The sequence below is a fragment of the Peromyscus leucopus genome, chromosome 11 (assembly GCF_004664715.2).
Source record: "Peromyscus leucopus breed LL Stock chromosome 11, UCI_PerLeu_2.1, whole genome shotgun sequence".
Taxonomy (NCBI): domain Eukaryota; kingdom Metazoa; phylum Chordata; class Mammalia; order Rodentia; family Cricetidae; genus Peromyscus; species Peromyscus leucopus.
In genome coordinates, this window is record NC_051072.1 from 50,382,886 (window position 1) to 50,405,025 (window position 22,140).

Genomic DNA, 22,140 nt, shown 5'->3' on the forward strand with positions numbered 1-22,140 from the left:
GCTTCCGCACACGCGCCGTGACGTCATCCCCCCGCGACGCGCTCCCGCGCCCTTGCGTTTCCGGCTCCTGGCGGGTCCGCGTGAGTTTGAGCGAGTGCTGCAGAGACGTCCGCTGTAGGGAGCTGGCCCAGTCTGGGGAGTCGTCCTGGGGATCGGGGTGCCCCGGTGGACCCTCGGGGCCCCCGCAGAGGTAGGCGATGGCCACTGGCGGCCCAGGCTCCGCTCAGGCCTCACTGTGGTCTTTTGACAAGCCAGACATGCTGCTCTGGGCTTCCCAAGGCTCCAGATCACTGAGCTTACCTGCCTCCGAGGGTCCCTGCGATTTAATTTCGACCCAGGCTTTGCTCCTCCGTCGTCGCTCTCCTAGCCACCGCTGTCAGTCTCTGGAATAACCTGCTCTTCTCCAAAGCCAAGGACAGACTTCTGTCTTAGTGACTTGAGAATGGCCGGGTATTCGTCTCCCTCGGCGCTATGGCTTACTCCTTTTATGCCCATCATGTAATGTTATGCTATAGACCCCGCTGAAATGGCATACTCTTTCCAGGTAGCATTAAATATCTTCCTCGTCCATGTTCTCAGTACTCTGATTACAGAGTTTATTTGATCACACATTGTATTGCAGTAATAATACCGGTTGTTCAGTGAACTCCAGTTTCTTAGGCCCTGACTTTGGTCTAGTCAGTTTTCTCCCATTCGTTTTCACAGCATCTCGCTATTTGCACTGTCTTCCTTCACACGTCCCACTAATACTGTTCATTTTTTTTAAACTAGCAAGTCATTGCTACTTTTCACTTCTTTCCTCTAAATGCTTTTATTTCTTGAAAAATAGACTTAGGAGGTACTCTTCCTTGGATCTCTTCAGGTGCTTGTTTTTGTGTGTCTAGTGAACTAAGATTTTTTTTTTTTAAACAGATAAACATCCTGTCATATGTACAGTGATTTGGTTGGAATTAAATGAAGTAGCCCTTGACCTCAAAGAATTCTCTCTTTCACAAACAACAACAACAAAGATTGTTTCTGTGATTATTGGGGAAATCTGTAAAAATTGTGAATTTTTCTTGTTATGCCATTAACCATAGAATATCCCCTATTTTGCCTGTTGGTTGTCCCTTGATAGAAAGTAACTTTGAACACATGCTGTATAGCATTGTTCTTATTATAGACCACTATTGATTTTGACTATATTTTCCAATAGGAATTTGCATGATCCCCCTCCCCCTTTTTAAAGATCATTGTTTGATCATTTTCCCAAGCAAATACTTCCAATATATTGTTCAATTTAACTGGAAAAAGAGGTCATTACAATGCAGTGTGATTATGTGCACTCACAGAAATAGAGCCAAATAGGATCGTGGGAGAGAGCACCAGCCAGTCTCAGAAGGCAGGAGGAATTTCTGAAGGACAGTCTGATTTCCTTTGGTGACCTTAGTAGATAGAAAGGGCATTCCTGGTGGAGAGCATGTGTTGAAGCAAGAATGAATGAATGAATGTGCTGAGTTTAGAGAACGGTAAACAGTTGGTAATAGCAAGAGGTGACACTTACAGGGCCAGAGCAAAGGGAACCTTACATGCTATGGAGCTAGAGCTTCGTTTTCTGGGCCATGTTCAGTTTTGTAGTGCACTGGTAACTATTTGGAAGATGGATGTGGGCATCCAGGAGACTTTCAAATGGTGTTGCTTCTATTTCAGTAGTCAAAAAGACACAAGTTAGTGCAGTTGAACTAGGCTTCCGTGGACCTGAGGTTTAGAAATAGTTGAGAGATTAAGGGCTGGGGAGACGTCTTCGTGGATGTAGTGGGGTCAATCCTGAGCACCCACGGGAAAAGGAGGGCTTGGAGTGTTTCTATCATCCCAGTGCTGGGAGCCAGAGACAGGAGGATCCCCCAGACTTGCTAGTCAGGCTCACTAGCTAGGCATTATTGTCAGTTGGTGAGTTTTATGTTCAATGAGAGATCTCATCCTGTCTCAGAAATAAGGTGCAGCACCATAGAGAAAGGCTCTCTGGCTTTACACACACACACACACACACACACACACACACACACACACACACACTTGCACATAAAGACATCTTTGAGAGATGAAATTTTTGTGCTTCTTTGAGTCTTAGGAATGAGGAGGAAAGCTAAGTCTAGATTCCTCATAGACCCAATCATTTCGAGTATTTGAAGGTATAGATCATGTCTGTTTATTGTCCTTGTATTCCCAGTGATGAATGCTATCTTGCACATTGTACGTGTTTGACTGAATAGAATCTTGGTTTGCTTTGCTTCATCAAAATAGCAGTTAAAACACGTCATACTGTTTTTTCTTCTGGCCTTACTGATGTCATCTTGCAGGCTTTTCAGACTGGATGTAGAGTAGCATCACTGGTACCATTCACCTGATGACTTGTCTTCAGTTGACTGCTTCTCGGGAGATGTTTTAGTTTCATTGCATGTTAAGAGCTTTAATTCATTTTTTTTTTAAAATCCTATTCTCCCATTTTAAGTTTGCTCTATTTCAGTTTTCTATCCTACAGTTTAAACCTTTTAACATTGAATTGTATGCCTTATGTCAGCACATTATCTCTAATTTCATCATAGGCTTCTACACTAAAACATTAGCTTTGTTTTACTTTCTTCTTGGTATCTTTTTCTTTAGGAAGTCAAGTCTGTAGAGATAATTTTATATTTCTAATTCTATATTAGAATTCTATATTAGAAATATAGAAGAAAGCGAATATTGTCAAGAAAATGAATATTGTAGGCCTGCATGCTTTTCTGGTTTGCCTCTTGCAATGTCGAGTCATATTTATTCTCAAGTGTTGCAGACTGCTCTTGGAGGTTTGAGGAGAACATACATATACAGCCAGTATGTACAGATGGTGCACTGTGGTACCCTTGATCTATATTCTTAAGTGTCTCTCTCTTCTAGGGTTCTAATGAAATGGTTTATTGGTCATTAATCTATGAAGTTCCACACAGTCTTTGAAAGAACGCAGAAGGAGAATTATACTTGTAGATGAACGTTAATAAACAATATGTACTTTAAAATGTGTTCCTTTTTCAGACATAAGGCAGAGTCGCTGCAGTAATCCTGACATCAGTTCCAGATTATTGACCCCTGGACAACAGTGGAATTATATGAAATCATGGCTGGTTATAAACCTGTAGCAATTCAGACATATCCTGTACTTGGTGAAAAAATCACCCAAGACACTCTGTACTGGAACAATTATAAGGTAAAGAACGAGAGGAAATGAGGGAGGAGGGAATTTGGACATTTCTGTATCCATTTATATCAGTTTTTCAAGCTTAGGCAGGCAGAACCATTAACTAAATAATAGTTCAAGTGGATACTTTGTTATCTATTTTTTCTTAGAGTGTCATGTAAAAATCCATACCATTTAATTATTTTAGCCATGCAGATGCTTAATGTAGAACATGTGTGTGATGGCAAATGAAACTGTAAAACTTGAATCTTATATGCAGGAAAACGTATTTGCTTTTTCTTATTCTGAAATTAGCTTCTCTGTACCTTCTAATTAGGCTTGCAATGTTTTCTGTTTGTTCGTTTGTTTGTTTTTAATTGAGAACCTAGAAAACTAGAAAATGTTTGGAATTAGGTTTGTGGAAAATGAAATATAATCGGATAATAAAAATATAAAGAGACTGAGTCTCGCTCACAAGCCAAAAACGGATGTAGCTCAGTTGGTAGAGTACTTGCCTGGCATGCATAAGCCCTGGGTTCAGTTTCCAGCCTTGCACAAACCTATTTGGTGGTACATGCCTGTAATCCCAGCACTTGAGAGCTGGAGGCCAGAGGATAAGTTCAGAGTCATTCTTAGTTACTCAGGGAGGTTGAGGGTAGTCTCAGCTACAGGAAATCAAGAGCACTTGATGCTCTTGCAGAGGGCCTGGGTTCAGTTCCCAGCACATTGGCAGCTTATAGTTGCCTTTAACTCCGTTTCCAGGGGATCTAACATCTTTTGCTAGCCTCAGCAGGCATTTCACATGTGCATGTTTAGACAAGCAGATACATACATACACAGAAATACAAATAAATAAGGTTAAAAAAAAGCACAACATAAAACCAAATAAGATAACAATTTAGATACTGTTTATTTTGTTATATTGGCATAGATGAAAAAAAATTGAGGGAGGGAATTGACAATAAATGTCATAACTATAAAAACATTGTTGCTCTGTATTCATAGCTTGAAACATGGCCTACTTTGAAAAGTTTACTAAGACATGTAAAAGTGTTTATTGATGTATCCACTGTAATACTGGAATTCTTAAAATATATGTTCATTAGACGTGGATTGGCTCTGTAAATTATGGTGTATCTTTATAAAAATGGATGGTAAATTTATTGCTTATGTACAAAGATTGCTAAAGTCGGTTAGTGGGTGCAAAAAAGATAAAGATCTGTTTACATGGTCTGATCATCTTTGTATTAACTTAAAATCATAGTTGATTGATAGGGACTTAGCTCTTTCTTTTCTTGGTGGGAATCGGAATAAAGTCAGCCTCTGAGACAGTGGGATGTCGCTCTCCAGCTGTCCTTATTTTCTGGCGTGTCAAAGGGAAGTCTGAGGGGTGGGCAGCAGAGTGGATTCTGATTCACCCTTTCCTTTCTCTTTGCCTTGTATTTCTCTGTAATACAACCTACTAACTGGTACTAAGGACCAAAGGAAACAGTCCGCAGGAAATAGCATAATGCTTAACTATGGCTTGCCCTTTTTAACTCTGCCAATACTCTTCTTGTTTTTCATTAAGACTCCTGTGCAGATTAAGGAATTTGGTGCGGTGTCCAAAGTAGACTTTTCTCCTCAGCCTCCATATAACTACGCAGTCACAGCCTCTTCAAGAGTAAGTGCAGTAGTGATCGTCTTTGCTCTTGTGATAGGGTTTACTGCTGAGCTTGGGCCTTCCTTCTAGTGAAATACTGCTTTTTATCTTACAGATCCACATTTATGGCCGGTACTCTCAAGAACCTATAAAAACCTTTTCCCGTTTTAAGGACACAGCGTACTGTGCTACCTTTCGACAGGATGGCCAATTGCTTGTCGCTGGCAGTGAAGATGGTGTGGTTCAACTTTTTGATATAAGTGGGAGGGCGCCCCTCAGGCAGTTTGAAGGTCACACAAAGTAAGAGCCAGTTTGATGTGTGTTGTGTTCATTTGTTGTTTTTCTCTTGAGAGCTCAGCCTTCATGCTTTTGATAAACACATATTGGTTGTGTGAAGAGTACACCCATATATACTTTATTTCCTGTTGTTCTCAGACAAAGGACTTAACCTGAGTCCCACTGTCCAGTTCCTAGAACTTGTGACTTCTCTAGAGTTGTGTGTGATGTTTTAGAAAGGGTCTTCCTTTCTAGGAGGTGCAGTGGGATCTGAGCGGTTGAAGATACGAACCCACTGCTCTAACAGCAGCCTTACGGCTCTAGGGATGCTGTAGGCCAGCTCTCTCAGATCTGCTCACACTGACGTCATGCTACCTTTCTTTTCTTGGATTTGTGGTATTTGCCCCTTGATGAATTCAGTTTTCTAACTTTTGTTTCAGGATTACTAAAGTCATTGCTGAAGTCTGCTACTGATTTAAAATACCAAAGTGTTTCTTTCTTTTTTATTTTTATTACAAGCTGTTAGGATGTTTGTACCCATCATCATTGAAACACTCAACAGAAGCTGTTTTAATAGGATTCTGCTCTGTGGCAAGTCTTTCTCGGGTGTTTTGAAAGAGCTCTTTGTTATGTTTTTTAAAAAGTGTACCTTTGCAGAGCTGGAGAGATGGCTCAGTGGCTCAGAGTTGCTCTTGCAGAAGTTCAGTTCCCAGCACCCATATGGTGGCTCACAACTGTCTCTAAGCCCAGTCCCAGGACATCTGAGGGCACTAGACACGCATGCAGATAAAACACCATACACATGAAATAAGTAAATAAATATAAATACTTTAAAAATTACTCTTGTTGCAACATTTAGAACTTAATTTTTACTAATTACTGCATTTTGTTACTTAATATCCTTGTCAACCTAATAGTAACATAATATTACATTTCAGTCCATAGTATTACTCTTTGGTACATAGTATTACACTTACATACCAACACCCATTTTAAAGTTTTTCCCTTTTCTCTTAGTTTTTTATAAGTATTTGCTATTTTCTGGAGTTGAGTGTTTATTTAATTATTGTGCGTGTTTGGGTGTGCACATGCCATAGCATTCATGTGGAGGTCAGAGAACAACAGTCAGAAGTTGGTTCTCCCCTTTCGTTGTGGTGGCCCCAGGGAGAGAACTCAGGCCATCAGGCTTGACAGCCAGTGCCTTTACCCGGGGAACCATCTCGCTGGCCTGAACCCGAGGGGTTTTTGTTGGTTTGTTTTGTTTGCTTGAAATCTAGGAAGGAACACTTCATGTTAGAAGATACAAACAGTAGAGCTCCCCTTTTTTGTAATCTGTTGACTTTTCATCTTTCAGAGCAGTTCATACAGTAGATTTTACAGCTGACAAATACCATGTGGTCTCTGGAGCTGATGATTATACAGTTAAATTATGGGATATTCCAAACTCCAAAGAAATTCTGACATTCAAAGAGCATTCTGATTATGTGAGGTGCGGCTGTGCTAGCAAACTGAACCCAGACCTCTTTGTAACAGGTTGGTGATCTCTTTCACTTACTGCTAGGCATTCTTTTGCGGTGGAGGGGTTTAAATTTACTTTAGTAGGGTCAGGGGTATAGGTCAGTGGTGGAGCACTCACCTAGTATGTATGAGACCCTGGGTTCAATTCTCAGCACCATAATATATATGGTTTTGATTAAAGTCAGTTTTTTTGTTTTCTTCTCTTGCTAGTGGGTTTTGTTTCTAAATGTGTCTTGACAGCATCATAGAGTTCAGGTTGTAGTGGGCTCATGGTGCCTGGTTGTCACAGAGCCACAGTGTGTAGGTGGAGCTCAGTTTGTGTGGGTGACATGGTGCCAGGAGCTTGAAGGTCAGAGCAGTTAGAGTCTGTCTAGTATTACAGAGTGCTTTAGAAACAGTAGCAGCAGAAGGCTTGGAAGTACTGACTTTATGAATCATGTGTGTGTTTTCAAAAAAAAAAAAAACCTCTGCTGGGCGGTGGTGGCGCATGCCTGTAATCCCAGCGCTCGGGAGGCAGAGGCAGGTAGATCTCTCTGAGTTGGAGCCAGCCTGGACTACAGAGCGAGATCCAGGACAGGCACCAAAGCTACAGAGAAACCCTGTCTCGAAAAACCAAGAAAAAAAAAAAATTCACCGGGCGTTGGTGGCACACGCCTTTAATCCCAGCACTCGGGAGGCAGAGCCAGGCGGATCTCTGTGAGTTCGAGGCCAGCCTGGGCTACCAAGTGAGCTCCAGGAAAGGCGCAAAGCTACACAGAGAAACCCTGTCTCGAAAAACCACAAAAAAAAAAAAAAAAAAAAAAATTCTTATTAATGTTTTTGTCCTTTTAATTTCAGTGTGTGAATAGACAAACTTTTTATTGTTTTAAAGAGCAAAATTCACATAATACAAACATTGACATTTCAGGGTCATATGATCACACTGTGAAGATGTTTGATGCTCGGACAAATAAAAATGTTCTCTGTGTCGAGCACGGTCAGCCTGTGGAGAGCGTCCTGCTTTTCCCCTCCGGAGGTCTCCTGGTGTCTTCAGGTATTGCTTTTCAAAAGAACTTTCACCACTCTTTCTGGTCTTAGATAGATTAGATTTTTCTTTATGAGTTACCATTTGTGGATTGTTGGTGTTCACCTGACTTACATACCTAAGCATTTGTGCGGTTGGTAAGTGGGGTGGCCAGTAGCTGTCGCTTACTGTGTCGGACCCGCACTGACACTGTTCTGTTGTTTGCATGGCATCTCTAATGCTGGACAGTCCTCCCAGGCAGTTAGCATTCTGTTTACAGTTAAGGAGATAAAGAAAGAATCAGCTAGTTTGTCCAAGGCAACATGGTGAGTCGCAGGCCTAAAGTCCCTCAACGTGAGAACTTAATAGATACATGCGTGTCCCATCTGACCCCAGAAGTCCACTCTATACCCCTTCTGTTAGTCCAGCTAAGAAATCTGCATAGCTTTGACAGCCTTCCCTCGGGTCTGGAATCATGCTGGTCTCCTTTCCTGTGACTCTTGGCGAGTTCCTCTCCAGCAAACAGCACACGTGGTAGAGAGGACCAATGTAGAATTTAACAGGTCGTGATGCGTTCATCAAAGTGGAGTTGAGCAGGTTTTGGCTGTGTCTACTAAAGTGACTTTTATGATCATTGGAAGAATTAGTTTGACCTTTTCATTCATCAATAAAGGCAAACTGTTGGTATCAGAAGAATGTATTTACCTGGTACTCTATAGCTTTTTAGTTCTTCTTTTTTAAAATCTATTTCATACATTTTTCTGGCACGTTTGACTTAAAAAAATCTTGTGTCACTGTCAGCCATAATTCTTTCTTGTTGTTTTGAGAAGTGGCAATGAAACCGTGTCGAGTGGGGCGGGTGAAAATCTGTGCACTGACCACTCCTGTGCCCCAGCTGGTTGTGTGACTTGGGCAGTCCCGTAACATCCCGGCACCCTGAGAAGGAGGAGCCGTGTTAGATGAGTGATTTAAACTGATCCATCTCATAAGCTGCCACATTCAAAGGGGAAGGTGGACAGTGTGGGTTGAGCATTGGCCCAGTGCCTCAAATAGGGTAGATGAGAACAACATTCTCCCTCACACTCCTTTTGCTGTGTCTCCTATTAGACTTGTACTTGGTGTTTTCTTTTTCTTTTCTTTTCTCTTCTTCCTTTTTTTTTCTCTTCTCTTCTTTTCTTCTCTTTCCTTTTTTTTTTTTTTTTTGAAACAGGGTTTCTCTGTGTAGCCCTGGCTGTCTTGGAATTTGCTTTGTAGTCCAAGCTGGCCTCAGACTCACAGAGATCCATCTGCCTCTGCCTCACAAGTCTAGGGTTAAAAGTGTGTACCACCACTGCCTGGCTATACTTGGTATTTTATTGGAAATATTTACAACTTATTTTGTGTATAGGTGGTCTGCCTGCATGTATGTCTGTATACCATATCATTCAGTGCGCTCAGAGGCCAGAAGAGGGTGTCAGATTCCCTGGAACTGGATTTATGGATGGTTGTGAGCCACCATGTGGGTGCTGAGAACTGAACCCAGGTCCTCTGAAAGAGCAGCAAGTGCTCTTAACTGCTAAGCCATCTCTCCAGGTCCTAACAAAACACTTTTTAAATCATAGAATTAAATTACCTTTTAAAGACCTTTATGATTCTTAGAGTAAATTTTTTTTTTTTGGTGGGGTTCATAAAATTTTTAGGAAACAGTAGTTATATTATTGATTTCCGTTTTTTTTTTTTTTTTTTTTTTTTTTTTTTTTTTGTGTGTGTGTGTGTGTGTACATGTGTACATGAGTGGAGTTCAAAGGACACCTTTCAGGAGTCAGCTGTCTCCCACCATGGGGTCCCAGGGATCACATTCAGACCTTCGGGCTTGGTGGGAAGGGCCTTTACCGACTGAGCCCTCTTGCGGGCGGCCCAGCATTTCTCTCAGCGAATCTATTATCCTTGAAAGACTTTCGGTTCCTGTTCGTTTGCTGTCCCTAAAATAAGCAGTAGCGTAGTCACGTTAACGTTCCTGTGAGTAGGGACTCCCACCCAGCACCACTCCCAGTGCTGGGAGGGGCCCGCACGTGAGGTCTGGCTCCAGAAGCTGCCCTTAGCTCCGTGAGCAGTGAGTGCTGCAGACCTTCCTCACTCGGAGAATGTAAGCAGAACATCAAACTCGCTGTTCTTTCTTTCCACAGGAGGTCGTTACGTTAAAGTCTGGGACATGCTAAAAGGAGGGCAGTTGCTCGTGTCTTTGAAAAATCATCATAAGACTGTGACGTGCTTGTGTCTGAGCAGCTCTGGACAGAGGCTACTCTCCGGCTCACTGGATAGGTAGCATTCTAGCTTTCTTGTGCATCGTTATTGGCACTTACTGCTTGAGAAACTGCGTTATTTTTAGCAGTATTTGTGATAAAATGTTCTAATGGTTTTCATAGAGGATAAAAATCTATTGATTTGGGGGGGCTGAGAGATGGCTTAGAGGTTAAGAGCACTGACTGCTCTTCCAAAGGTCCTGAGTTCAATTCCCGGCAACCACATGGTGGCTCACAACCATCTGTAATGAGATCTGGTGCCCTCTTCTGGCCTGCAGACAGACAGAACACTGTATACATAATAAATAAATATATCTTTAAAAAAAATCTATTGATTTGAAAATAGTTTGACCTTTCATTTACATATAACTACTTACATTCCCCCAGAAATAATTTATCGATTGCTTTAGCTTATACACTTGAACAGTATTGGTTATCCACTTGAACACTGATCTTTTGAAATGGCCTATTTTCCTGTAGTTTCTTTTAAAGTCATTTTTATATATACATATGTATTTTGAAAGTTTTATTCTGAGGATATATGTAATTCCAGGAGTAGTGGCCCATGCCTTTAATCCCAGCATTTGGGAGGTTGATCCTTGAACTCACAGAGATCCACCTGCCTGGGCCAGGTTTTTGTTTTTTTTTTTTCCTTTTGTTTTTTGGTGTTTTGAGACAGGGTTTCTCTGTATAGTTTTGGAGCCTGTCCTAGAACTCACTCTGTAGACCAGGCTCACAGAGATCCGCTTGGCTCTGCCTCCCGAGTGCTGGGATTAAAGGCGTGCGCCACTGCCACCCGGCTTGGACTATAAATTTTCATAGTCATATAGTTTGCTAAAGACAGACACTTGATCTTTTCCCTCATTTCTGAGGTGACTTGACAGAGCTTTCTTTCTCACAGGAAAGTCAAGGTCTACAGCACAACTTCCTACAAAGTGGTCCACAGCTTTGACTACGCAGCTTCCATCTTGAGTCTGGCGCTTTCTGTACGTACTTCCAGCTCTTCTCACGTTGTTACACCCTGTGCCTACGAAGTGAAAGTAAAGAGGAATCTTTAGACTTATTAAGGCCCGTTAGCTGTTGAGGCCAGGATGTGCCGTTACCTGATACCTGCACTGATTGCTGTCATGGTCACACCGAGACTGGACCTTGTTAACTCTCCCTTCAACCTACCCAAGGGCGTTACAAAGCTCAAGAGTGGCAGATTGGCTCCAGAAAAGGCAGAGAGGGCAGGAGCAGTGGAGTGAGCACTGTGCTTTCTGGAATGTTCACTGTCAGGTTTCATGAGGAGCCACATTTGGGCTGGAGGATACCCGAATATGTGATGTGGAAATCTCAACCTGGAGAGGAAAAGTAAAGAGAAACTCTGTTGAGGAGCCAGCTGATGAAAGTCATGCTATTGCGTAGTCCCTTTTCTACTCAGAGAACATAGACAATTATTTTGAAGCTTGTCAGGATGCCATTAACATCAGCCACCTGATGTTGGTCAGCCAACATCAGCATGATCCTCACATGCCCTTCCCCACAGTGCTGTACGAGGATAAGAAGGTCTGTCCCGATAGTGGTACCCTGGAGGAAGAGGGATTTTGCTATAACATTTTGAGCAGATCATTATTAGGAGTGTATGTATTGACTGGAACTGTGGGTAGTAAGATAAGTATCGGACATGATGCAAATGCTGTTTTGAGCTAAAGGTACTAGACTGTTGGTTAACAATAGCCGGACTTTTCTGATTCCCATTAGCACGAAGATGAGACGATAGTTGTAGGAATGACCAATGGAATACTGAGCGTTAAACACCGGAAATCTGAAGCAAAGAAGGAATCTCTCCAGAGGAGGAAGAGGCCTGCATATCGGACCTTTATTAAAGGAAAAAATTACATGAAGCAACGGGTGATTATCGTTTTTGTTATTATTTTTAAAATATGACATTTCTTGGAAGGGTCAATTCTACCCATTCCTGGAATTTATTGCAAAGAATGATTTGCACAATATGTATATTTTTTTTGCTTCTTGCTCCATCAAAGTTGGTTCCAGATTGCTATAGAACATTGTTGAAAAATAATGGGGAGCAGGGACTACTTAATACTCCGAATCATGACATAACATAGTGCTTTACCATCTTCAAAATAGTGTCTGTCGCCCACGATCTGGTTTTTCCCTCTAAACAGTGTATGCCCGTAATGCCACCCTGTGTCAGAGAGGAAGGACTGAGTGTAAAGCTCTGACCAACCCAGGAGGTCATCAGAGTTGTGATGATTAGATCTTAGTCTCTGGTTTGTTTTATTTCTCTTTATATGTAGTCATACAACCTGCCTTATTCAATTTTTTTTTTTTGAGAAATTTTGCTCAGAATAGAGTCACTTGCGCATATATATATATGCGCATATATATATGCTAAAAATCATAAGAGCACATTAACATGGCAAAGTGTAACATTTGGATTATGAAACATTATTTGTCATGTAGTGTAAAAGCATCCTGACTTTAAAAATGTATGTATCACTTTATTATGAAAACATCTATTTTTTTACTTTTATTGATTCTTTGTGAATTTCATATCATGCATCTCAATCCCATTCATCTCCCTGCCCCCTCACATTGCCCTCTGCCCTTGCAACCTTTCCCCCAAAACACAAAACCAAATTTAAAAGAAAAACCAAACCAAAGAAACAAATCAGAACAAAAACAAAGAAGAAGAATCTTGTCATGGAAGCTGTAGTGTGGCCCGGTGAGTCACACAGCTCACCCTTCAGTCTGTTCATGTTCACTTGTAAGTGTTCACTGCCCTGAGTCATTGTTCTGACGACAGGCCTCTGGCTTCTGCTACACCGCTGATAACGGACTCTCACTGGGGCTCCTCTTGGATATCTTTGATGTTCAGTGTTGTGGGGATCCTGCTGTTTGGGATCCGTAGGTTCGTCCCCTTCACATACTCTAACAGTTGACAGATGGGGTGGATGCTGGCGTGGACCAGCTCACAGCCCTGGCTCTGGGCCTGGGTGGAAGCTGGGTTGGTCAGCTCCCTGGCTTTCCTCCTCATCACGATCCCAGTGAGCTCTCCAGCACTGCCTCGGCTAGCTCACCCAATGCAGCCTACAGCAAGGAGCCCTAGTAGCAAGTTCTGCTCTCGGGCCCTCACATCCAGGTCCCCCTCACTCATATCTCCAGGGCTCGCTCTACTGGAAAACATTGATTTCTAATGGAACTATATAGATACTAATTTCCTTCCTCTATAAATTTGCTTTTTCATTCAGGATGATATCATGATCAATAGGCCAGTAAAGAAACATCTAGAATGGTATGACAGGGACCTGAAAAGTTTTCGGATCTCAAAGGCACTTGACAGAGTGCTTGAGGTGAGTGAGAAACATTTTCTTTTCACTGAGTATTTTTTAATTTTGTTGGTGTGTGTGGCAGGGTGCATGTATATGCATGTGAAAAGGCTAGAGATCAACGTTGGGTGTTGGCCTCAATTGTTTTCCGTCTTCTTGAGGTCATACCTGTCTTAGTTTGCTTTCTGTTGCTGTGGAAAGACCATGACGAAAACAACTTGGGGAGAAAAAGGGTTTCAGCTTACAGTTTATAATCCAGCATGAAGTTGGAAGTCAGGGCAGGATCTTGGTGGAAACCTGGAGGCAGGAACTGAGGTAGAAGCCATGGAGGAACACTGCTTACTGGCTTGCTCCCCATGGCTTGCTTAACCCGTTTTCTTGTACAACCCAGAACCACCTGCCGGGGTGGTACCAGCATGGTGAGCTGGGCATCTACATCAGGAAAATACCCCATAGACTTGTCCACAGGCCAGTATAATGGAGGCATTTTTCAGTTGACATTCCTTTTTCCCAGATGACCCTGGCTTGTGTCAGGTGATAAAAAGTCTATCCAAGACAGAGTCCGTTACCGAACTGGGAGTTCACCAGGTAGCTGGCTGGCTTGCCAGTGAGCCCTCAGGATCCTCTTGTTTTTTCCTCCCAGCATTGAGATCATAGGTGTATGCTGCCATGCTGAGCTAGTGAGGAGCATTTGAAGAATCATTCTACCCGGGCGGTGGTGGTGCACACTTTTAATCCCAGCACTAAGGAGGCAGAGGCAGGTGGATCTCTGTGAGTTCGAGGCAAGCCTGATCTACAGAGTGAGTTCCAGGACAGCCAGGCTACACAGAGAAACCCTGTCTCGAAAAACCAAAAAAAAATAGTCTCTGGTGTTATGGCACTTGCCTTTAATCCTAGCACTTGGGAGGCTGAGGCAGGCAGATCACAAGTTTGAGGTCAAGCTGGGATATATTAAATTCCAAGGCCTGATAAGGCTCGTAAAGTGAGACCCTGTCAGAAGAAAAGGGAAGGGACATGTGGGGGAAGCATCTTGACGATGGGTTTAGGATTTACCATGACTTGGGAGTGTGAAGATAAGCTTGGCAGTGTATTGCCGTGGAGTGCTCTTCTTGTCTGTCTTTTGGCTGTACTGACTCTGAACCTTTCTCTAGCCTAACTGTGTAATAAAGACGCCCGAGGTTACAGTTTCCATCATAAAGGAACTGAATCGGAGAGGAGTTCTTGCCAATGCTCTTGCAGGTCGGGACGAGAAGGAGATTACCCGGGTTCTGAACTTTTTGATAAGGTATGCATGACTTGGGTTTTGTGGCTTAAGTCCTCTGTTACTACCCAGTGGGAGACACCTACTTCTAGTTTGCTTTTTACAGAGAGCTGGTGGAACAATTAATGTTTGTTTTAGGGATGTTTTTCTCTCTTTCTAAATATTTATTTATTTAATTTATATTATTATTATTAATTAAATTTTTTCATTTATTTTATATCCCAACGGTAGTTTCCTCTCCTTCCTCTCCTCCTGTTCTCTTCCCCTTCCTTTGCCTTCCCTCCCCCTATCTACTCCTCCCCAGTCTATGTTCAGAAAGGGTCAGGCCTCCCATGGGCATCAACAAAGCATGGCACACCAAGTTGAGGCAAGACCAAGCTCCTCCCCCTGCATCAAGGCTGGGCAAGGCAACCCAGCATGGGGAATAGGTTCCCAAAAGCCAGCTCAAGCTCCAGGGACAGGCCTTGCAAGATTCATTAAACAGAACTTTTGCTTTGTAGGAATCTGTCTCAGCCAAGATTTGCCCCTGTTCTGATTAATGCTGCTGAAATAGTCATTGGTGAGTAGTTGTAAAACTTAAACCTTCCAGCATGCTTGTGAAAGTGGAGGTATTGGGACCCGAGAGCTCAGCAGCAGGACATTTGTCAGCACGTCTGGGCTCCTGAGTTTGAGCCTCAGCATTGAAAAAGATTAAAGAACCTGAAACAGAAAACCTAGAGGTACAGGTGCAGTTAAAATGTAGTAAATGTTACGGGGGAGATTTGAATTGATTGGACTAGGATAATTACAACTTAAGAAAGTTTTTCCCATAAACATCTGTAATGGTGGTCTTTTTTTTTAAAATTAGTTAATTTATTGTTTGTGTGTGTATGTGTGTTTGTTTATGTTTATATGGTTTATAAGAATGTGTGTGCGCCGCCTTTAATCCCAGCACTCGGGAGGCAGAGCCAGGCGGATCGCTGTGAGTTCGAGGCCAGCCTGGGCTACCAAGTGAGCTCCAGGAAAGGCGCAAAACTACGCAGAGAAACCCTGTCTCGAAAAACCAAAAAAAAAAAAAAAAAGAATGTGTGTGCGCACAGGTGTATGTCCCAACTGCTGGCATTGTAGGCATGTGCCACTATGCACCAAGCCTGCGTGCTTTAATGGGAGAAATCATTTATATTTGGGGTTAGAATTGAGAAGTGTGTGCTAATGCTGGGGGATGTCTTTCTGTACACCGCGAATACATGTTGTTCCCATTGGTTAATAAATAAGCTGCTTTGGCCTATGGCAAGGCAGCTGAAAGGCAGGAGGGAAATCCAAGGAGAGAGACAGGAAAGAGGAAGGCAGAGGCGGAAGAGACGCCAGCCGCCGCAGAAGGAGCAGCAAGATGCCAGCAGATCAGTAATGCCACACCACGTGGCAATTTACAGGTTAAGAGAAATGGGTTAAGTTATAAGGGCCAGCTAGCCAGAAGCCTGCCATAGGCCATACAATTAATAAGTCTGAATGATTATTTTATAAGCGGCTGCAGGACCGTGTGGACGGTGGGACCTGAGAAAATTTACGACTGCATACTAATTCCTATAAGATCCTTGTTTTCCCCAAACTGACCTTTGCTCTTTTCTCCCTCTTCCGTTCATCTTAGAGATTTGCTGGTTTTTGAATTGGAACCGTCTGATCTCTCCTAATGCTCTTTTGCTCGTCTCTCTCCTCGGGACACTTCTCTCTGCTCCTGTTACTGTGACTTTCTTGTCCGTGTGTTGGCGTCCTTCAGGGTCGTCTTCTCTGCTGCTTGAGTGGTCGTGCTTTGCTTAGTCTACGTCCTCCGTCAGTTCTAAAGGCTGGCTCCATTGGATGGAGCTCTCCTGGCAGTTATTCCTCTCGGGCTGGAGATCACTTCATGTTTCCCTGCTCTGCGGAAAGGTCTGATGGTCTAGCGGTGAGCTCAGCTCTCTCTGTGAGGAGCTTGGTCCTGCTCTGGGGTGGTGTTTTGTTCCCTGTTGGCTATGGTACGACATAGAAGGCTCTTCACTGGGTATGCGTGTTTAGGGTTTCGAGTGCCTCCTGTATTTGGATGTCTTCATCCTGCCCTGGATTTTGAAATGTTCTGCTCCAGTCTTATTGTCTGGATTTTGTATGCTTCTACAGCGAAGATTCTTAGATTTTCTTTTGTCATGCCCCAGAGCTCTTGGAATCTGAGTGTGTTTGCTTTGGTTGTTGACAGTGTATGGATGTGATAATTCCTCGGCCCACTCCTGCTTGACTTAATCCAGATGTTTTCCACTTCGATTTGACTTACTGGATCTTTTATATCCAAGGTTTCCACTTGGTTTTTCCTTAGAATCCTTCAGAGGCATTCCTTGTGGGTGTCTTTGGTCTGACTTTTTACTTCCTTCATCTGTTTCATGGTGGCCTCTCTGAGGTCCTTTATTGGGTAGGTATTGTAGCTCTGTCGGTCTCTGCGGGTCCAGCTGTTAGTCAGTCAGTTAGTTAGTTAGTTAGCGCCCTGGGGCGGCATACCGCCCCGCATTTCTTCCACTCTCTTTGTGATTTGCACATCTCTTGGGATGGATAGATCTGCTGAGTCTTTATGGAGACCTGTGCCTGACGTCTATGTCTGCTACACACAGGAAAGAAAGCAGCCTGCAGTCATGGCTGAAAGCCAGACCCATGTTTACATACAGCAAACCACCCGAGAACTGATGGACCCTTAGTAAGAAGGGAAGAGGAAGGCCTGAGGGCGTGGTAGGGTTGGTTAGGAGTTCACAGGTACAGCTCTAATAAATAACAACAGGGTTCGTGAAAGGACAGAGAGGTCACAGATAGGAGGAGAGTGTTAGGAGGAAAGTGTGAGCAGCAGTAGTGAGGGAGAAGAAAGTGAGACAAATGCAGTTAGTACAGAACAGTGGGGTGCAGGGCGGCTCTTCCTGCCGAGGAGACAGGGTGGCTGTCGCTGGGCTGAGTTCCAGCCAGTGCATGTCCGTGTGCAGCCTCAGTAGTGTGGGTCATGCAGCATCCACCCTCAGGCTGCTCTCAGGAGCCAGAGGACACCAAGCTGGAGGGCTTACACCAGAGGGACTCTCCCAGTACCCATGTGGGCATGGGACATGCCACGTAGTGGTTCTCTGGGGCTCAGATGGTGGAAAGCAGTCAGGCCAAATGGACCGTGCTGGGGGCATCCGCACTACCATTAAGTGACCCTGAGTGCTCTGGCCGGGCCGGCCACTGTCCCAACCCCTTCCTCCCTTGTCTTCCCATGGGATTGGTCTTTCATTCTTCACTTGCGGTCCTCAGCCGCAGTGAAAAGGCGAGGGTGCTTTTAGCTGTCATCCCTTAGTCCTGTGTCTCTGCTGTGGTCTCCAAGTCATAACCATTTTCCCAAGTCCATAGGGATGTTTGTGATGGCTGCTCTCTTGTCCAGTAGAGTAGAGAGGCCTGAGGGGCTTGGAAACAAGAAAATGCAGGGGCTCCTGGGCCCCTGGCTGGAAGAGATTAGTAACATCAGGTGGTTCCCAGCACGACAAGCGTGAGCAAATGAAGACGTGTTTGCCGAGTGAATCGCAGCTCTTTCTCTAGAGGGCCGGGTTGTGTAACTGGAGCCCACTGAAGTGGTCTTTTTCTCTCTTGCTGGAAGGCGCAATGAGGGGGATTCACCCTGTCTACTTCTGAGTCCTTACCTTAGGGTCTTTTGTGTCATTTACGAATCTCAAGTCCAGTGTTTCTGGATTTCACTTGGTCCTGCCTGTGACTTACCTTGTACCCTCAGGCCTTTTCATGTGCTCCATCTCTTCCTGCCCCTCTATACCTGATACTTTGTTTCAGGCTTGCCTCATGTCAGCATCCCGGGTCTTCCTCCACCACTCTCCATCTGTTTTTCTGAAACAGGTTCTCTCATGGAACCTCAAGTTCACTGTTGAGCTCAGCTGGTGGCCAGCAAGCCCCAGGGGCCTGCCTGACTCTACCTCCCCCCCAAGGCTGGAACTACAGTTAATTGTATGCCCGGTGTCCAGTTTATTTTTCTTTTCTTTGTTATGGGTTCTGGGAATCAAATTCATACCTTAACTGCTTGTAAAGCAAACGCTCTACCCCCAGCCATCTCCCCAGCCCCCAGACATGTAGTTTTTAATATGAAAATGAGAATAAGACCCCATACACTGTATTTTGTATAATTGTTTTTTTCAAAATGCATTTAATCAGATTGATTCTTTTTTTTTTTTTTTTTTTTTTTTGGTTTTTCGAGACAGGGTTTCTATGTGTAGCCTTGCGCCTTTCCTGGAACTCACTTGGTAGCCCAGGCTGGCCTCGAACTCACAAAGATCCGCCTGCCTCTGCCTCCCGAGTGCTGGGATTAAAGGCGTGCGCCACCACCGCCCGGCTATCAGATTGATTCTTATGTTTCCTGCAAACCACAAATTAATTATTAAAAATATTGGTATTCAATGTCTTTATATTTAGTATCATGCTGTTTCTAAACAGTGATTTCATTTACAGAAAATGTTTCTAGTTAATGTATTTTCTGTCTCTTTTTAGATATTTACCTGCCTGTGATTGGCCAGTCACCAGTAGTTGATAAAAAGTTTATAGTGCTTCAAGGACTCGTAGAAAAAGAAATTGATTACCAAAGAGAACTCCTAGAAACCTTGGGGATGATGGACATGCTGTTTGCTACCATGACAAGGAATGAAAGTATCTGTGTGTCGGAACATGTACCTGCTAAACTCCCAGAAAAGAAGACAGAGTCACCCCGTCAGCCCAGTGACACAGACAAGGACTCCTAACTGGGAATGGTTTGACTCTTAATTATGAAAAGAAAGCATCTTTGAGACATTCAAAAAGAGAATTTACAGGAGTGTTATGGAAGAGGCTGAATTAACTCTAATTGGGAAGTGAGCACCTGTTTGAAGATGCGGTGTCCATGTATTATTTTGATTTGCTTTGTGGCTTCTTCCACTGGAAGGTCTTAGTTGTCTTGGTCACAATGTCTGTCGACCTTGGATGAGTTGATACTGATTTGAATGGAGCCAAACCCTCAGTGACGTGGCCCTCTGGAGAGGGTTCCAAGTGGAGTCCTGCCAGGGGACAGAACCTTGGTTTTCCTTTTGTTTTTTACTTGTGCCTGGAAAGACCAAGAACAAACAGCAACAGCAAAACGTCTTTCACTGTACTCAATGCCCCCGAGAACTTTTCTTGCTGGTATTTTCCAAGTCCTGGGTCACACTTTCTCACCAGCTGCCTGTGGGACTGTCTTCCGAGTGGGGCAGATCACTGGATGCCGCTCCTGGAAGCGTATTTAGGTGTGAGACGTCTTTGTTACCTACGAACTGAGCTCTCCAGCGCTGTTTCCTTTAGTCTCGCCTGTCTCTCTCACGACCAAGTCCAGAGAGATCTGACTGAAGCAGGTCCCCTCCTCAGCGCGCTGCCTTTCTCCCTTCTCTGCCTCAGCTCTGGGACAAGGTTGTCCTTCCCTCACAGCAACGGCCTTTCAGCCTGTGCGTACGGTCGGGCCCTGTCTCCTGTGTGTAGCCCCCGGTAACAATTCTCTTTGCTGTACTTACACTTCCTTTTCTCTGTTCTTCATTCTGTGGGTCCAAACCTCAAACAGGAGCAGTTTGCTTTGAAAAAAATGTGTTTTTGAAAGTTCATTGTAAACCATATTTTTTATAAAGAGATTCTTTTCTTCTTCTTGACTTGCTGAGGTGTGTCAATTCCTGATGGACAGTCAGTGGCTTGTGACCAGCACACTGATCCACAGCCATTACTTTCCTGCCTTCCTTCAGTTACCCTGCTTAGCTTAGTAATGTGTCTGGTGACGGCATCTGGAGCTAAAGGAGCTAAAAGGGAAAGATTTTGTAATGAGCCAGTTCTGTAAATTTAGATTTCCTTACAGCAGAAGAAAGTGGGGATACGTCTAGAATGTTCTGTGTGGACACAAGCTCAGCTATAACAGGCTATAGTTCCCTCTAGTGAGCCGAAGCGGTTCTGCAGTATGGTGTCTTGTGAGAACCTGGAGTTTGCTGTGTAAGTACTCACAGCCTTAGTCACAAATGAGAGCCCGCGATGTAAGGCCAGGACGGTTGATCGACTTCAGTCCAGCTAGTGTAGTAAATCCTCCTAAGCACGCAGAGTCGGCACTAGCAGTTGGGATTCTCCCCGAAGCTGTCGCTGCTGGTCCTGTGCAACTCTGGAGCACTCCCTGGCCATCACTTCATTTGCTCCTGCTCATCACAACTATCCAAGTGTCGAATCTATCTCTTCTGACATTGAATGAATTAAAGTTGCTCGAGTTCCTTACCATCCCTGCACTGGGCCGGCCTGCCGGGGCCCTAACCGCTCACTCCCTTTGACAGGCCTCCAGAGCGCTGCAGCTCCCGTGGACAATTGATAGTGATTACAGACCTGAAAAGGATTAGGAGACATTTCCCAGTCCTCAGTGCAGTCATGTGCAGGAGTGTGTGTGTGTGTGTGTGTGTTTTGAAACAGGGTTTCTCTATATATAGTCCTGGCTGTCCTGGAACTCACTATGTAGACCTTGCTGCCTCAAACTCACAGAGACCCATGCCTCTGCCTCTCAAGTGTTGGGATTAAAGGCGTGCGCCACCACACCCAACTCAGGAGTTGTTTTTGTATTTATTGAAACGATTACTTGCAGTGTGAAGTGTTTTAACATAATTGACCTATTTCAATATGTGATGTTGGCCTCGGGAGTCAAATGCCTAATTGATTTTTAGACTTGTGCTTCTTAGCTGGGAAGTGTTTGATGCAAAAATAATGAAATGTTGCTGAGAACTTAGTCATTTATGTTTAATTTATTATGTTAACACATACTTAAACATATGGGGAGGTTTGCTTGTTTGCTTGTTTTGAGTCAGATTTCTCAAATGCCTGTGCTGTTAAATTGCGTAAGGAATTGATGTCAAATGGGATGCCTAGAAATTCCACTGATTTAACTGAAATGAATTCTCTCAAACATTAATTAAAGATTCCTTTGAATGTGATTATTACAATGGAGTAGTTTACTCCGTGGGATACTTCCAAGTTGAACATTTAAGAAAAGTTTGAATATCTATAACGTTAATAAGTGACCATGAATAGTTTTATCTTTGAACAAAGTATCCCTGAGAAACTGAAAACCATTTGCTGGCAGATGATGTTTTCTGTTCCTTTGGCCGTGGTTGTCTGGGCCAGGGGTGGTATACCCGACTCAGGCTGTGTCTACAAATCTGAATTTACAGTGAAATTGTTCTTCTAGGTCAGAACAATTTGGTTCTCAACCTACGGGTCGCAAACCCTTTGGCAAACCTCTGTCTCCAAAAATATTTACATTATGATTCAGAACAATAGCAAAATAACAGTTACGGATTAGCAAAATAATTTTATGGTTGGAGTCACCACAACATGAGGAACTATATTAAAGGGGTGCAGCATTGGGAAGGTTGGGAGCCACTGCTCTAGGGAGATGTGGGAGGCTGGGAATGCTATGCTGGAGGTCTTCAGCAGAGAAAGCAGTTTCCAGAATGCATCTTAAATGCAGAGAAAATAAAGACAATGGCTCTCCTGCCTCCCCAGATAGAAAACCCGTCTTCGTTCCCGCTGGTTTTCTCTCAAATATCTTGTCTGTACTTCCTCCTCCATGAAGTTCTTTTGGAAC

General features: G+C 43.6%; 1 protein-coding gene across 1 annotated transcript; it reads left to right on the forward strand.

Moving 5' to 3' along the window:
- The first annotated feature begins 19 nt into the window (after positions 1-19).
- Utp15 (UTP15 small subunit processome component) lies at positions 20-20,179 on the forward strand. The gene is made up of 13 exons (XM_028871700.2): positions 20-190; positions 3,052-3,223; positions 4,764-4,856; positions 4,951-5,135; positions 6,466-6,644; positions 7,537-7,662; positions 9,798-9,933; positions 10,816-10,900; positions 11,658-11,807; positions 13,172-13,273; positions 14,401-14,534; positions 15,011-15,069; positions 19,023-20,179. The coding sequence occupies exons 2-13, from the start codon at positions 3,134-3,136 to the stop codon at positions 19,268-19,270; spliced, it is 1,587 nt and encodes a 528-aa protein (XP_028727533.1). The 5' UTR covers positions 20-190; positions 3,052-3,133; the 3' UTR covers positions 19,271-20,179.
- The last annotated feature ends 1,961 nt before the right edge of the window (positions 20,180-22,140 follow it).

Excerpts from the sequence above, each read along its gene's own strand:
- Utp15 (XM_028871700.2), top strand. The coding sequence starts at position 3,134 with ATGGCTGGTTATAAACCTGTAGCAATTCAGACATATCCTGTACTTGGT. Across the intron at positions 3,224-4,763 it reads TGTACTGGAACAATTATAAG|ACTCCTGTGCAGATTAAGGA; the intron begins GTAAAGAACGAG and ends TTTTTCATTAAG. Across the intron at positions 4,857-4,950 it reads CAGTCACAGCCTCTTCAAGA|ATCCACATTTATGGCCGGTA; the intron begins GTAAGTGCAGTA and ends TTTATCTTACAG.